This window comes from Vombatus ursinus, unplaced genomic scaffold (assembly GCF_900497805.2).
Source record: "Vombatus ursinus unplaced genomic scaffold, bare-nosed wombat genome assembly UNPS02014768.1, whole genome shotgun sequence".
Taxonomy (NCBI): Eukaryota; Metazoa; Chordata; class Mammalia; order Diprotodontia; family Vombatidae; genus Vombatus; species Vombatus ursinus.
Window position 1 is genome coordinate 21,443,818 of NW_020954546.1, and position 13,573 is coordinate 21,457,390.

The window sequence follows — 13,573 nt, forward strand, 5'->3', positions numbered from 1 at the left end:
TTCTCAATTCCTCACTCAAACTCACCCCAAATATCCAAGGTGTTGCCAAGTGTTATGCTCTCTACCTTTGCAGTATCTCTCATCTACATCCCCTTCTCTCCTCTGGCACTGCTACCACCATGGTACAGATCCTAATTATCTCACACCTAGACTACTGCAATAGCCTACCGGGGGGTCGGTCTGCCTGCCTCAAGGCACTTTCTCCACTTCAATTCAACCTTCTGGATTAAATATAAAATCCTCTGTTTGGCTTTTAAAGTCTTTCACAACCTGAGCCCTTCCTGCCTCCTTTCTAGTCTTCTTGTACTTGATTCCTCCTCCATGCACTCTAGAAGCCAGTGAGGCTGGCCTCCACTGACCTCCGTTTGGACCTTCTCTGGCCTTTCACTGACTAGCCCCACCTGTGCCTGGAAGGTTTTGCCTCAGTCTCCCTGGCTTCCTCCAAGTCTCATCTCAAATCCCCCCTTCAAAAAGAGACCTCTCTTGGTCCCTTCGAAATTAGTGCTCTCCTTCTGAGATACTTTCCATTTACACCGTCTAACTCTTAATGTGCATAATTTTTAAAAAGTTAATTTTTTCCAATTACATGTAAAACCAAATTTTAACATTCATTTTTTACAATTTTGAGTTTCAAATTCTCTTCTTCCCTTTCTCCACTCTCCACTCATTGAGAAGGCAAGCGCTCTGCTATAGGTCATATGTGATATGCATCATTTTTTGCACATTATCTCCCCATTAGAAGGTGAGCTCCTTGAGAGCAGAGAAAACGTTTTTGCTTTTCTTTGTATTTCCAGAGTTTAGTAGTACTTGGGAACATAGAACACACATAAACACTTGTTCAATGACTGAATGACTATCTTTTAAAAAGTGACATCAAAGGGAAAATGGGGCATCTTACTGTGTGTTTGCCATGGAAGGAAAGAGCTTGGACTCAGCAGGGGCCCAAAGCTTCCAGCGCTGCTAAAACTACTGTGTGGTTTAGTCAGGCGGGAATGAAGGGGCAAGAACTTGCTTCTTGCTCCTGCAGATAATTCAGAGACGCTGCCCGCCTGAAGGCTGCTAGAACGAGTGGATTTGTTCCAATTCATCTGTGAGCCATGCTTTAACCTATCAATTCTGTGACAACAAGCGTCTGCTCTTCGCAGCATTTTTGTGTGAGATCCCCAGATATTTCCAGAGGGCCCCATTCAACCACACACTAGTGCTCTAAGGAACGCTGTCACAAGGTGGCACTACATTCATACAATTTATTACAAAACTGGGAAAAAGTCCCAGAAGTAATAAAGGAAAACCGGGTGATTCTGCTGATAAGGGCGACAACACCCTGTATCCCATGGAGCTGGGCACGACCTGAACATCTCTCTTACTAAAATCTTTCAACTCCTGACTCGGGACTTTTTCTGTGGCAACAAACCTTCCAATCGGATAGACACCAATGAAAAAACAGACTTCACTAGAAGTCCACTTCTCTCAACACATCTATCCATAAGGGCAGGCAGAACTGTGAAACAATCCAACTCACTTGTCATATAAGATCATGGCATCGTTCTGAGCTTCCTGACCATCATACTGGCCTTTTTTGGCAGCAAGTTGGGACTGGAAGTTATCAGCGGCCAACCAAAACTGTAAGATATTCACTGCATCTTCCTTCTCCATATACTGAAAAAGAAAAATATAATAAAGAAAGTTAGGGGGGAAAAGGCCTGCCTTAGCACTGCGAGCCCACCCCTGCAGACATTCATTATATTACACGATCTTGCAGTCAACAAGCAAGATACATTCAGTGCAGTTATAGCCAGATAGAGTCTCAGGTTGAAAAGTATCATATTCTCATTTACAAAGGATCTACATCCATCACACTAGAAGCAAGATTAAATCTGCTGGTTCTACTTTCATCACAATGACAAAATTTAACATTCCAATTCTTTACTAGCAGACACATAAAGAAGACGACAACAGAAAGAACCCTTTTACAACACGACCATTTTCATTATCACACATTGCCATAGCAGTCTGAATAAATGCTCCAGGCTTAAACTTGCAGCAGGTGAAGTAATAAAGAAAACAGCCAGCTAGCCTAGTGCCGCAGACACTGCACGTTACCATCGCAGCTGAAGACCACCAAAGTTTGGTCTTCGAAAGCCGCTGCTGTGGAAGATAAGCTATCTTGACTTGCAATACTTGTTAGACTTGGATGAGTGAAACGTGTCCTCCGCTAAAGCCAGCTGAGAGCTGCCCAGTAAAAATGCCCCAACAAGGTTCACTTACTCATTGCTTCTAGTAAATGCTTCACAGGGCACTGAAATTGCTCAATAAGCTAAAATTAAAAGAATGGTAGCAGGAAAGAGTATTTACTAACAAGTCTCCTCCTCTGTTGTTTAGTCTGAAAATACTATTTCATGAGACCTAGTGATGACTGAGCATGTTTACAAGACATCTCTAAAACAACCATAACCAAACGTGTTTCCTCATTTTACTGATGGGGAAAGAGACTCAGCCATTCCCATGGGTCACCCAACTCTTAAGTCAGAGCTGGGGCTCTGCCTCTAAATGAATATCAACACAATCAGGTTCAATGAGGAAGCTAAAAATTTGGTTCCGAGTACCCCCAATATTCTAGCGCTACAATGGCTATTTTAATTAAGTTATTTTACATTTAACTTTTGTTTTCTCTTTCATTTAACCATTAAACTATTCACATATTGACACCATTAAATAGAATGTATATCTGGAAGAGAAAATATTTTCATTTAACAGATTCTACCTTTCACATTCTTTTCTCTACAGTAAATACCTTAATACTTATAGATTTAGGGGCACAAATGCTATGATAGGGTGGAAAGAAATGTAGATTTTTACCTCTGAGAAATAAAACAGGGCTGATTCACAGAAGAGAATGTCAGCCAGGTAAACAGTTCCACTGGTCAGCACTTCAATCTGGTATTTACAAAAATGGTGGCTTCGCAAAAACTCACTAAAGTGCCTGCACACAGACAAAATGGGAAAAATCTGAAGGAGCCACAACCAAGTACAGTTGGAATAGCTTACACTCTCCCCATCACTGATCATGGCACATGCAGGCTTTGTTAGTCTAAAAACTCCAACGTGGAAGACAATTGCCCTGAAACTGTGAGGTTTTTCTGTTGTTGTTTTAAACAACATGGTAGACACTAAGAAGGAGATTAAATACTCAAAGGCCAAACAATAACAGAGAACCGGAGAATCTATTCTTAGACTTTTATCATTTAATGAAGAAGCCAGTGACTATTCTAGTCACATAATCACTTGAGCTTTTAGAATTGAAAATCAGTATTTTAAACTCGGGTAGGAAAAAAACGATCAAGGAAATAGTCACTTAAAAATGAACATTCAAATGCTATTCAATAAATATTTATATGTTTCCCTTTTATAGGAATCAAAACCAAGAGTCCTTCTTAAGCTACGCGCACCTACAACTATTTTTCTTGTAGGACTTTTGCATCAGCATTGTCAAGCACTGCAATGAGTAACAACACATAATGTGAAACCAAACCCCCCAAGTAAACCGAATGTGGAAAACCTCCAAGCCAACTTACTCTTGTTCCATTGCATTAAATACTATGGACTGTGCCATAATAAAACAGTTGGGATCCACCTGGCCGTCTTCCCCGCAAATCTTTGCTGTAAAAGAGATAATAAGTAAGTGAACTTCGGGGAAGCCCAAGCTACATATAAGCACAGTGCCTGGCACATAGGAGGCACTTCATAAATGTTTATTGATTGACTGATTTGATTCATTTAATCATCTTAAATTAACATGTGAAACTGAGGGATAAAATTAGGTTTTCTTTTTAATGACCCTTTCCCCAATACCACATCACTATATAAACTACTCTCTCTAAAAACTAATACCTGTTAGGATAATTAGTAAATTCTAATCTCCTAGGATGATGACATTTGGTGGGGCTGGGGTTCAAGCTACTGCTCTATGGGTGCCAGAGGGTTCTGGGCCACCTCCTGTGACTGAGGTCACTGTTTGAGACAAGAGAAGCACCCCCAGCCCCATCCTGTACAGTTCACGTTCACCTAGGAGAGAGGCATCAATTACAAAAGCTTCTATTTTTTGACGCAGGCATCAACTTTTCCTATTTTTAGCGGCTGGGCTGAATATAAATATTCTCTCTACTTGGGTACAATCCTGACTTAAAGAAAGAGAATAGAAGGGAGGAGGAGAAAACCTTGGCTACCAAATCCTTAGAAGAAGAAAGTTCAAAATAACCAAAAAAAAAATTTTTAAAAGGAGAGGTGTTCCATGAAGGAAACACAAGACCTAATATAGTGTCCAATGCTTGAGCTGATGGATGCACATTCTAAGTTTAATATAAAGTATTTTTATTAACACATTTATAAAGTAAGAGGCAAGTTCATTATATAGTACCTATCAGGGCAATGCATTTATTTCCAGGGTGATCACTTAGGGGGGCACCTTTCACTGGCTTGGGCATCCTTCTGTATATTCTGTACAGGTAAAATCTGGTCAAAACGAAGATGGAGGAGAGCCTGGAGGATACGTGTGAAGGAGAAGCGGGGAAAGTACCATGTGCTCAGCTTCGGAGATGTGGGAGAGGTGGCTCTGGAATGAGTGGATGTGAGGGAGTGCCTCAGTTCTTCTCTTTCAAAGCTTCTGCTGGGAGTGTCCTTCTGTCTCTCTGAGTTACTACTGCCCTTCTGTCTGAAACCTACAGCAGACCAAGATTTCTGACCTGACTCACCACACCTGGGGCCCTCTTGGTAGTACCTTGCTTCCTCCCTCCTAATCACTAGGGCCCTCCCGTGCTCTCATGGGAAACATCCAGCTACTGGAGTGTCCAGCTAGCACACACCACCCCTCACCACCTCCGCCAGAGGACAAGATGCTCAAAGGAGTTTAGAGCTACTAGTAGTAACAGGGCACGAACAGGCAAGCTTGTCAGGTGACTTGGAAACCTCTGTTTCATTTGTAATATTTCTATGGGACGAGGCCTTTTGTGTTCTAGAAAACTGACTTAGATAGAAATACACCTTTAAAGCACAACTCTTTCCTACATTGGGAGATTGCCCACCCTCCGCTTCACCAAGAAGGCCATTTTCCTGATGCTGGTGGTGTGAACATCTCATACTATTGCCTAGTCCCATAGAAGACTGGCTGCCACTCCAGCCCACTCAAACCCTCAGGGAACCTTAAACAAGTGGCTCGGGGTTGGACCGTGCCTGACCCTGTGAGCTGCAAGGAGAACTGTGCCAATAACTTGTGTATCCCAGCGACAAGCTCAAAGTTCTTTCCACCACACCATGCACAGCTTTCAGATTTACTTTTCAAAATAACAATACTTGTGATCACCACAGCTCAGAACATGTGGGAAGGGGAATGGACAGACTTCTTTTTGATGCAGGTTAGGAAAACTGGGTCCAATACAGGCAACAGGTATTTCAAATGTGAAACACTAACATGCCAGAGAGCATTCTGAACAAACCAAGCAGAGACAATATAGCCTAAAATCTCTAGCACGTCCTTTGGGTTTTTCATAGTAAAAATCAGTACTTTTTTGATGAGAACACTGAAACAAGCTTACCTACGATGTCATTTCTCATTGCCTCTGTTACAGGTATTGGTTTAGCAGCATCTGGGGATATATATTTGGTAAAAGTACTCACTGCATCGTGTTCTATACCTGAGGAGAAAAACAAGATGGTGGCTTTAGAAAGTCCTGCACTGACTGAACTTTAATGACTCCTGACCTTCTGCACAATCCCTTCCTTACTCTTGCACTGCTCTTTCTGGAGGGTGCTAGAGCATCACTCTTTCCAGATCCTAGGTGATGGATGGTCTGTCTTTCTGATTCATTGAAGTCTTGTCCACAATATTTTCCACCCATCCCTTCACACTCATCAGTGCCGCCACTTAGGGCCTAGAACAGTGTGACACGCATAGTGCCCGGGCTCACTCTGCCCAGGCGGAGCAGGCAGCAGGGCTCTGCCTCCTGTCATCTGAGACTGCCTCCTATGGATTTGGGCATTCACCTGCTAAGTGAGCTCTGGAGAATGCGCTGTCTGCCACCAGTGCTGGGGAGAGCTGCAGCCAGAAGAGGATTCTGCTGACCACCCTCTCAGAGCAACCAAGAACTTGTCCCCAGGAGCAAAAGCCAAGGAGACAATTCTCACTCACACAAACATTTCCTGGCTACCTCCTCTGGGACAAAGCTTTGTGGGCAAAGTGTAAGCACACTAACCAATGACCTCCCAAAGAAGAGTTCTGTGGAAAATGTTGTTCTGAGTAGCTTCTGACACAGGACTTCAAAGGGAATGCCAACCAAATGCTGACAATAGAGAAAAGTCTATTCAACATAATAACAGGAACTGATGGGGCTCATCATAACAACACAGGAGGTTAACAGCAGACAGAGCCCCTGCCTCTTTGGGGGCGGAGGCGGCCAAGGGCTGAGTAGAGATGGGCTCTACTATTCTATTTGGTGACTTCAGAATTAAATAAAGTGAAGTGGATGCTTTTTCATTATTACAAACAAAAAACACAAGTCAAAAAACATTTTGGTGCAACTTCTTAAAAAAAAAAAGGAACATGAAAGAAAATGCTTCAACATCATTTTTTTACTTTAACTAAAAAGCTGCCCTTTGGGAAGCTGCTAGAAAGGGAAGTTCACTGCAAGCATCTGAGTGTGTTAAGATCAAGTGGTTTGGGTTCCTGCATTATAACTCTTCACTCCTCTTCCTTCCTCTTTACGTACAAAAAAAAAAAACCTGTATGATCACATGAAACTGTTCTAAAAAGGTTTCATTTAGTGTTTAGTTCAAAATAAACTTATTTCCATTAGAACACAAAAAACAAGCATATTAACCTGAAGCCTTACTTGGTTTTCCAAAGTTTTCATCATACTTTATATATTCCAACACGTACACCTGATTTAAAACTCCTTAAAAAATGTAGCTGTCTCATGTACCCAGGCTATGACATTTCATTAGAAATGAACATACTTTAGATTGTTTCAGAAAGGCTCTAAGCATTCAATCCCAATTAGAATATCAAAAGTGAAAACAAAATGGAAAGGCTACACTTTGAGTATCATGTTTAATAGAGGCAGTGCAGTGGTTCAAGTCCCACTTCTTAGACATACTGGCTGTGTGACTCTGGGCAAGTCATTTTACCTTCATGTCAGTGCCCTAGGCCAGAGATGTCAAACTCGCTGCCCTCAAGCTGCAAGCTTGTCAGGCAGATCCAGATTAAAATATAACCAGGAAATGTTTAAAAAAAAAAAAGGAGCATAGATAATGTTCCTTTATGGTCAATAGGCAGCCTCCAGGGTCCCTTCCTATCTGAGTGTGGCATCACTGTCCCAGGCAACTCTCTAAGACAAAAATCTCCCAAGTTGTTAAGAAGGCGCTGACCTGTCTGTCCAGTGGAAAATATTTCCTCACCTGGGAGTTTTCCACATAAGTGAACTCACAGGTACAGTCCACATCTCTGACACGTTATAGCTTACATCTTCTCTTATTCCAAGTTTATAACATCTTTATTTTTAGCACCTATAGCTGAGGAAAAGGTCCTCAAATATAGACATGGCTTCCCCACTAAGCAAATTTCCGGTGTATTAACATACCTATGAGGGGTTATTTAAAGGTGCAAACCAAGAAGCACGTAGACGGGTATGTACGTACGTTTTGTGTGTGTGTGTGTGTGTGTGTGTGTGTGTGTGTGTGTTGGGGGGGTGTTCAGGAGAGACAGAAATATGGTCAGAGAAAGCCAGGTTCAGCTTCTCTAAGAGGAGTGGTGGGCAGGCAATACACTAGTCAAAAAAACCTGGATTTTTTAATTTGTTTTTGGTTTTGTTTTTTTTTTTTGCTAGGCAAAGGGGTTAAGTGACTTGCCCAGGGTCACACAGCTATTAAGTGTTATGTGTTTGAAGCCAAATTTGAACTCAGGTCCTCTTGACTCCAAGGCTGGTGCTCTATCCACTGTGCCACCTAGCTGCTCCCAAAAACTGGATTTTCAAGAGCTGTTCTAAGACTTACTAGATAGGTAACACTGAGCAAATCACTTGAGCTTCTGTTTTCTTATCTGTAAAATGGGGAAAATTATATTCGCACTGCCTGATTCACAGGGTTGCTGTGAGGAAAGTTGGCTAGAAACTATATAAATGGGAGCTGTTTTTATTTATTTCAGTCATTTCTAACTATTCTAATACACTGATACCTTCCTGGCAGGGAGAGTGAGTATATATACCAGTTCTTATTTCTATTAGCCCTTGATTATCTTCTTCCTCAGTGAAAAGGAGGGCTGATGGGGAAGGAGGACCTGAGTTCAAATCTGGCCTCAGACACATAACACTTACTAGCTGTGTGACTCTGGGCAAGTCACTTGCCTCACCAAAAAAAAAAAAAAAAAAAGGAGGGCTGAGAGTACCTTCTGCTTTCCTCTTTACCAGGAAGAAATAAAATCATTTCTATTCCTACATACAGCTGAGCAGAGATAAATGATGATGATGATGATAGCTAGCTGACAATTTTATAGTGCCTTTTGGCATTCAGTTGTTTCATTCATGTCCTACTCTTTGTGATCCCATTTTGGGTTTTCTTGGCAAACATACTGGAGTGGTTTACCATTTCTTTCTCCAGGTCATTTTACAGATGAGGAACTAAGACAAACAGGGTTAAATGATTTGCCCAGGGTCACGCAGGCTAGTGAGTATCTGAGGCTGGATTTGAACTCAGGTCTTCCTAACTCCAAGCCTAGTGCTCTAACCACTGTGTCACTTAGCTGCTCCAATAGAGTGCCTTAAGGTTTATAAATAAATATAATAAACAATATTGCAGGGCAACTTCACAACCCTGCAAGGTAGCTCCTATCAATATTATTAGATCCATCTTATAAATGAAGAAACTGAGGCTCAGAAGTTCCATGCTTTTCCCCAGGTCTCTCCTGACTCATGGCTTTTTATAACTACACTACACTCTTCTGCCTCAGAAGCTATCTGCTCTGAGTTACATCCAAATTATCATTCAAAGGATATTAACTTTTGGCAATTCTTTGTCTCTATTTCCACAAAATGAGATTCCAGCCGAAAATAAAAAAGTGAAGGTTCGAGTTGGCCACTAATACACTGGGAGTTACGATTCTTTTTTGAAGGAAGTTTTGGAAAAGGCATTGTACCACTATGAGCTCTCACTGTCAGCCTTCTTCTGGAACTCTCCTTTCCCAATAATCATTTTTAGTTGAAGCCACTAAACAGACCCTCCTGACCCCGCCAAAATTCCCTCTGACAGCTTCCCTCAGGTGATGACAAGAATTACTGAGACACAAGACGAGAACTGGGGCCCCAAGAGGGGCATCGAAACAAATGGAACTAGGAAAATTGTCCTCTAGTTGGCCCAAAGAGTCTCTGCATTCTTCCTCCACAACAGAACCTGATGTTGGGGAGAAGGTCAGATGGGAAGTATGAGGGAAAAAGCGTTTTCATTTGTGTTCCAGCGAGATATTCGTAGCCGATACGAAAGGATTTTATGGGGCAGGCCAACAGATTTTACAGAACATACATTAGGGGAGCATCAGTGAACATTTCTGTGCTACTTAATGTTTCAGGCTTACCAAGGAAAAGTCTATCAGAGTAACTGCCACAAGCAAACAAGTATTAAAATAAAGTCTCCCCAATGTTCTCAGAATCAAAGAATTTTAGATACGGAAAAGATCCTAGGAATCATTTAGTTTCACACTTTCATTTTACCAAGGAACAGAAACTGAATGACTGCCAAAGAGCACACAACTAGGACAGTCAAAAGCAACCTGCCTTAAGGAAGGTCTGGGTTCAAATCTTACCTCAGATACCTACCGTGTGACTCTGGCCAAGTCACTTAATTTCTCTCTGACTACCTCCGTTTTCTGATCTGTAGACTCAGTGACTTCTGTTACCACTCTAAATCGATGATCCTATGACTCCCAGGGCTACATTCTCACTATCAGACAATGTTCTTAATCTAATCCATCCATTCATTCATTTATTTATATTTCTTTTTGAAGAAAAAGACAGACTCCAACCAAAAAAATCTTATGTCTTTTTATGATATAAAATCTTAAGTGGTGCTGCTTTTAACCATTCCATAAAACTAAACCACCCAAGTACGTAAGACTTCTTACAGATCCACCAAGTGCAGTGAAGACAATAAAAGAGACACATTTGCTTACCTTACCCCACCCTCAGTCCTGAAAAGGGGTAAGATAATTGCTGGAAAAGAGGAGGCAGATGAGGTGCCGTGGAAAGAGCAGTGGAGGTGAAGCCAGAGGTCCCAGGCTCGAGTCCCAGAGCTGCCACTTAACTAGCTCTGTTTCCCTAGTCAAGCCATAACTTCTTTGAGCCTCAGTTTTCTCCTCCACAAAATAGGGAGAATCCCCTGCATTGCCCCCCTCACAAAGTTGTTGTGAAGATTAAATAAGATCATGTAGATAACGTGCTTTACAGTAAAGCTATACATAAATTTATTCAACTATTATTTTCCAATTATTGACGTCAAGAAAAGTTACATTTCTTTATGTGTGGGCTTCCATTCTGTTGCTCTGCTTATCACTCTGAAGACATTCTTGTTTCTCCCCATACCCTTCAAAAAGGATGGAAGCAGGAACAGGCAGATTCTGGGATGAGGAAGAGAACCACTCCAGTTCTCCTCTTCCTCTAGCCTGAATTCTGACTTGGGTTAAAAATAAAGCCAATAAGAGAATACCAACACATCACCTACTTACTTCTCATTAGTTTTCCTGATAATTCCTTTAGTGTGGAAGAAGGACTATTTCTATTTGACACTGTAAGTCTGGAAGAGTCTTGATGTTCCATAGAAACTGGAGTCCCTTCCTTGGATATTTCAAGATGGAGAGAATGGACATCATCTCTATCCTGGGAAGGCAGCGAGTGATTCTGAGCATTGCTAGTTCTATTATTCATCTCTGTTCCTTCTGACTTGGTCATGAACAAATGGACTGTGCTAGAACTCTCCAACCTCTGGTCAAGAAACTCAGATGGAAAACAGACGGTGGTTTCCTGCCTTTTAGATGAAGGAGAGAGAGGCTCGGCCAATGAGCTCTGTTTAACTGTATTCAGACTGTGCGCTCTTATTCGGGACCAGGTTGTGGAACGAAAACTTTCAGCCTCTAACCAGAATTTAACCAAATGTTCCATTCTCCGAAGTTCCATAAACTGAATAAAATAAGGAAGGGCGACACTGTCCTGCAGGACTTGTTCAAGGGTCTTCGAAAGACTGGATTTGGTCTCTTGAGTCTGATAGTCCAAACAAGATCTGCCTACAAGACAAAGAGTAGCAAAGGAATTAGAAAAAACTGGGTAACTGAAGATTCACAGACCAGGCTCTTTTTAACAACAGGAGCACCCACTACCTGCAATAAAACTTGCACTCAACTCAAACAGCTAGGAAAAATACATAGGTTAATTTGCTGTACGATAAAGAAGATGGGAACATCACAGAAAACAGTTTTTTAGTCACCAGAGGGGAAAGAAAAGAACAAATGTACCATGTGTACAGTCCATACTTTCTTTTATCTGAGTGGCTCCTTGTTAGCTGGCTAATTCTCACTATTCTTTTACTGGAAAGGGAGCTCACATGATACAGAATCAAGAGAAAAAGCCTCAAGGTTAGCCCAACAGACTTTGTCTAAATTTCCAATACAGTCAATTCTCAAACATTGACAGTGATTGGCCTTTCCATGTCCCTAGGGATCAGAGGTAGCTTTCCCCTTAAAATTTTCTTCTTCCTTCCCTCCTTCACGGCCATCACTACTCCTTAGGCTTATCAGTACTGTCAACAAAGTGTGAGGAGAGGATATGGAGTAACTGAAGAGCTCTCCAGTTCCCCATATAAACAAATGAAGACAGAACGTAAAAAGGTGACGAGAGGTGCACTTCAGAAGTGCCCGATGGAGCTACACAGAAGTGAGGGTTCACGAAAGCATTCTACAAGGTGACCTCAGAGTGATGGACCAACTAGTCAGCCAAGGTCCTGAAGAAGAAAGAACAAAACAGATCCCCTCCTCCTCCTCTTCCCCCCCCCCCCCCACAGATAAGTGCAGGCCTACTAGGACACACCAGAGCACACCTGTGGGTTGGATGTTTTGGCTTAACTGTGACAGGAGTGGGGGTGGGGGGAAACAACTATGATTTAAATACAAAAGACTTCAATAAAACATTTTTAAAAGACACAATTCCACCCTCCATTAGCATTAGGGACATTTCTTGTCTCCTAAAGGTGCCAGCAGCAGACATTTCAGAAAGTGTCAATTCTTCTCATATTAGATCACTCAATCTCATGTTCTTCCTAATACTCTTCTCAAAAACTAGATGTCACATCCTAACAAACTGAGCTGCTAGAGAATTCTATCTGCTAGGCCTCACCTGACTATGGCTGCAGCGAAGAAATATGGGTGAGTCTATGACTCATCTTTTTATTTGAAACAGATGGTCACAAACATTTGCCTGCTCATTAGGGTACCTGAAAGACTAGAAAAGCTGCATTTTTTACTTAACTCAGCTGACATCTCTGATGCACAATCAGCACAATGTTTTACCCATCACATTTATAGGTGCTACTCTGGCACAAATAGATTTCCAATTATTTTTCTGAATGCCCTAAAGTATCATAGTCTTCTTAGAAAATCCAGCATCCACAATGGAATTCACTTACCGAGGTCACCAAAATGAGCAGCTTCCATGTGACTGGGCTGTTTCTTAAGAGCAGCTGTCCTGCTACTGGAAAAAGAGTCCATGTTGGCAGAAATGGCATTGATTGCCACATGGCTTGGTCCGGCAGCCTCCAGTAAGGCATGATTTCTAGGGCTCTTTTGGGGGGAATGTACTGGTATTGCAGCTGTAATTTTAAAAAAGAAAAATAAAAGTTCATCAGAAAACCCTTGACATGGACATCTAGAAACTCAACAATTCTCCTGAGAGAGTACAGCCATTTTGCTAATTAAAAAAATGAGTACACAACCCTTTCTTACATAAAATTACATTTAAATTAGGAATAATATTTTAATGATTTTTAATTGATTTTTAAAGTTGTCATACATTTTAAGAACAAAAGGCAACACAGAGCTGGCCACTGAGTCAGGAAGACTTGGTTCAAGCTGAATATATCTGACCTATTCTGGCTGTGTGACCCTAGGCAACTGACTTAACCTCTCTGAACTACAGGCAACTTTCAAACTTCAAGATGCAGAGAAGGGGCCAATCAGCACTGACAGAGGGAGTTTCTTCACCTGGGAGATCTCTATCCAGTAGGTCTCAAAGTGCAGTCTAGGGACCCGAGTAGACTCTTTCAGAGTATCTTCAAGGTCAAAATTATTTTCACAGTAATACTATGATGTTTTAATTTAATGTGATAAATATTGATAGCTATAACCCACACAAACAAAAGCTCTTTAAAGGGTCCCAGGACCAATATCAATCCTGTTCCTATCTCTGATTCCCATGTACTAAGAATATCAATTGTAATAATACTTTTACCTAATTACAAATGTAGTAGGCCACCCTCATTTTCCCTGTCC

At 41.5% G+C, this 13,573-nt stretch overlaps 1 protein-coding gene across 1 annotated transcript in view; it reads right to left on the minus strand.

Moving 5' to 3' along the window:
- AKAP10 (A-kinase anchoring protein 10) overlaps nucleotides 1–13,573 on the minus strand; it is a 55,213-nt gene that overhangs the window by 19,933 nt on the left and 21,707 nt on the right. Inside the window, exons 3-8 of the mRNA XM_027861816.1 lie at nucleotides 12,712–12,894; nucleotides 10,763–11,317; nucleotides 5,592–5,690; nucleotides 3,576–3,660; nucleotides 2,860–2,983; nucleotides 1,523–1,659 (exon numbers count right to left, since the gene is read on the minus strand). Of these exons, the coding sequence (XP_027717617.1) occupies nucleotides 1,523–1,659; nucleotides 2,860–2,983; nucleotides 3,576–3,660; nucleotides 5,592–5,690; nucleotides 10,763–11,317; nucleotides 12,712–12,894 (1,183 nt within the window). The remainder of the gene's footprint in view (nucleotides 1–1,522; nucleotides 1,660–2,859; nucleotides 2,984–3,575; nucleotides 3,661–5,591; nucleotides 5,691–10,762; nucleotides 11,318–12,711; nucleotides 12,895–13,573) is intronic.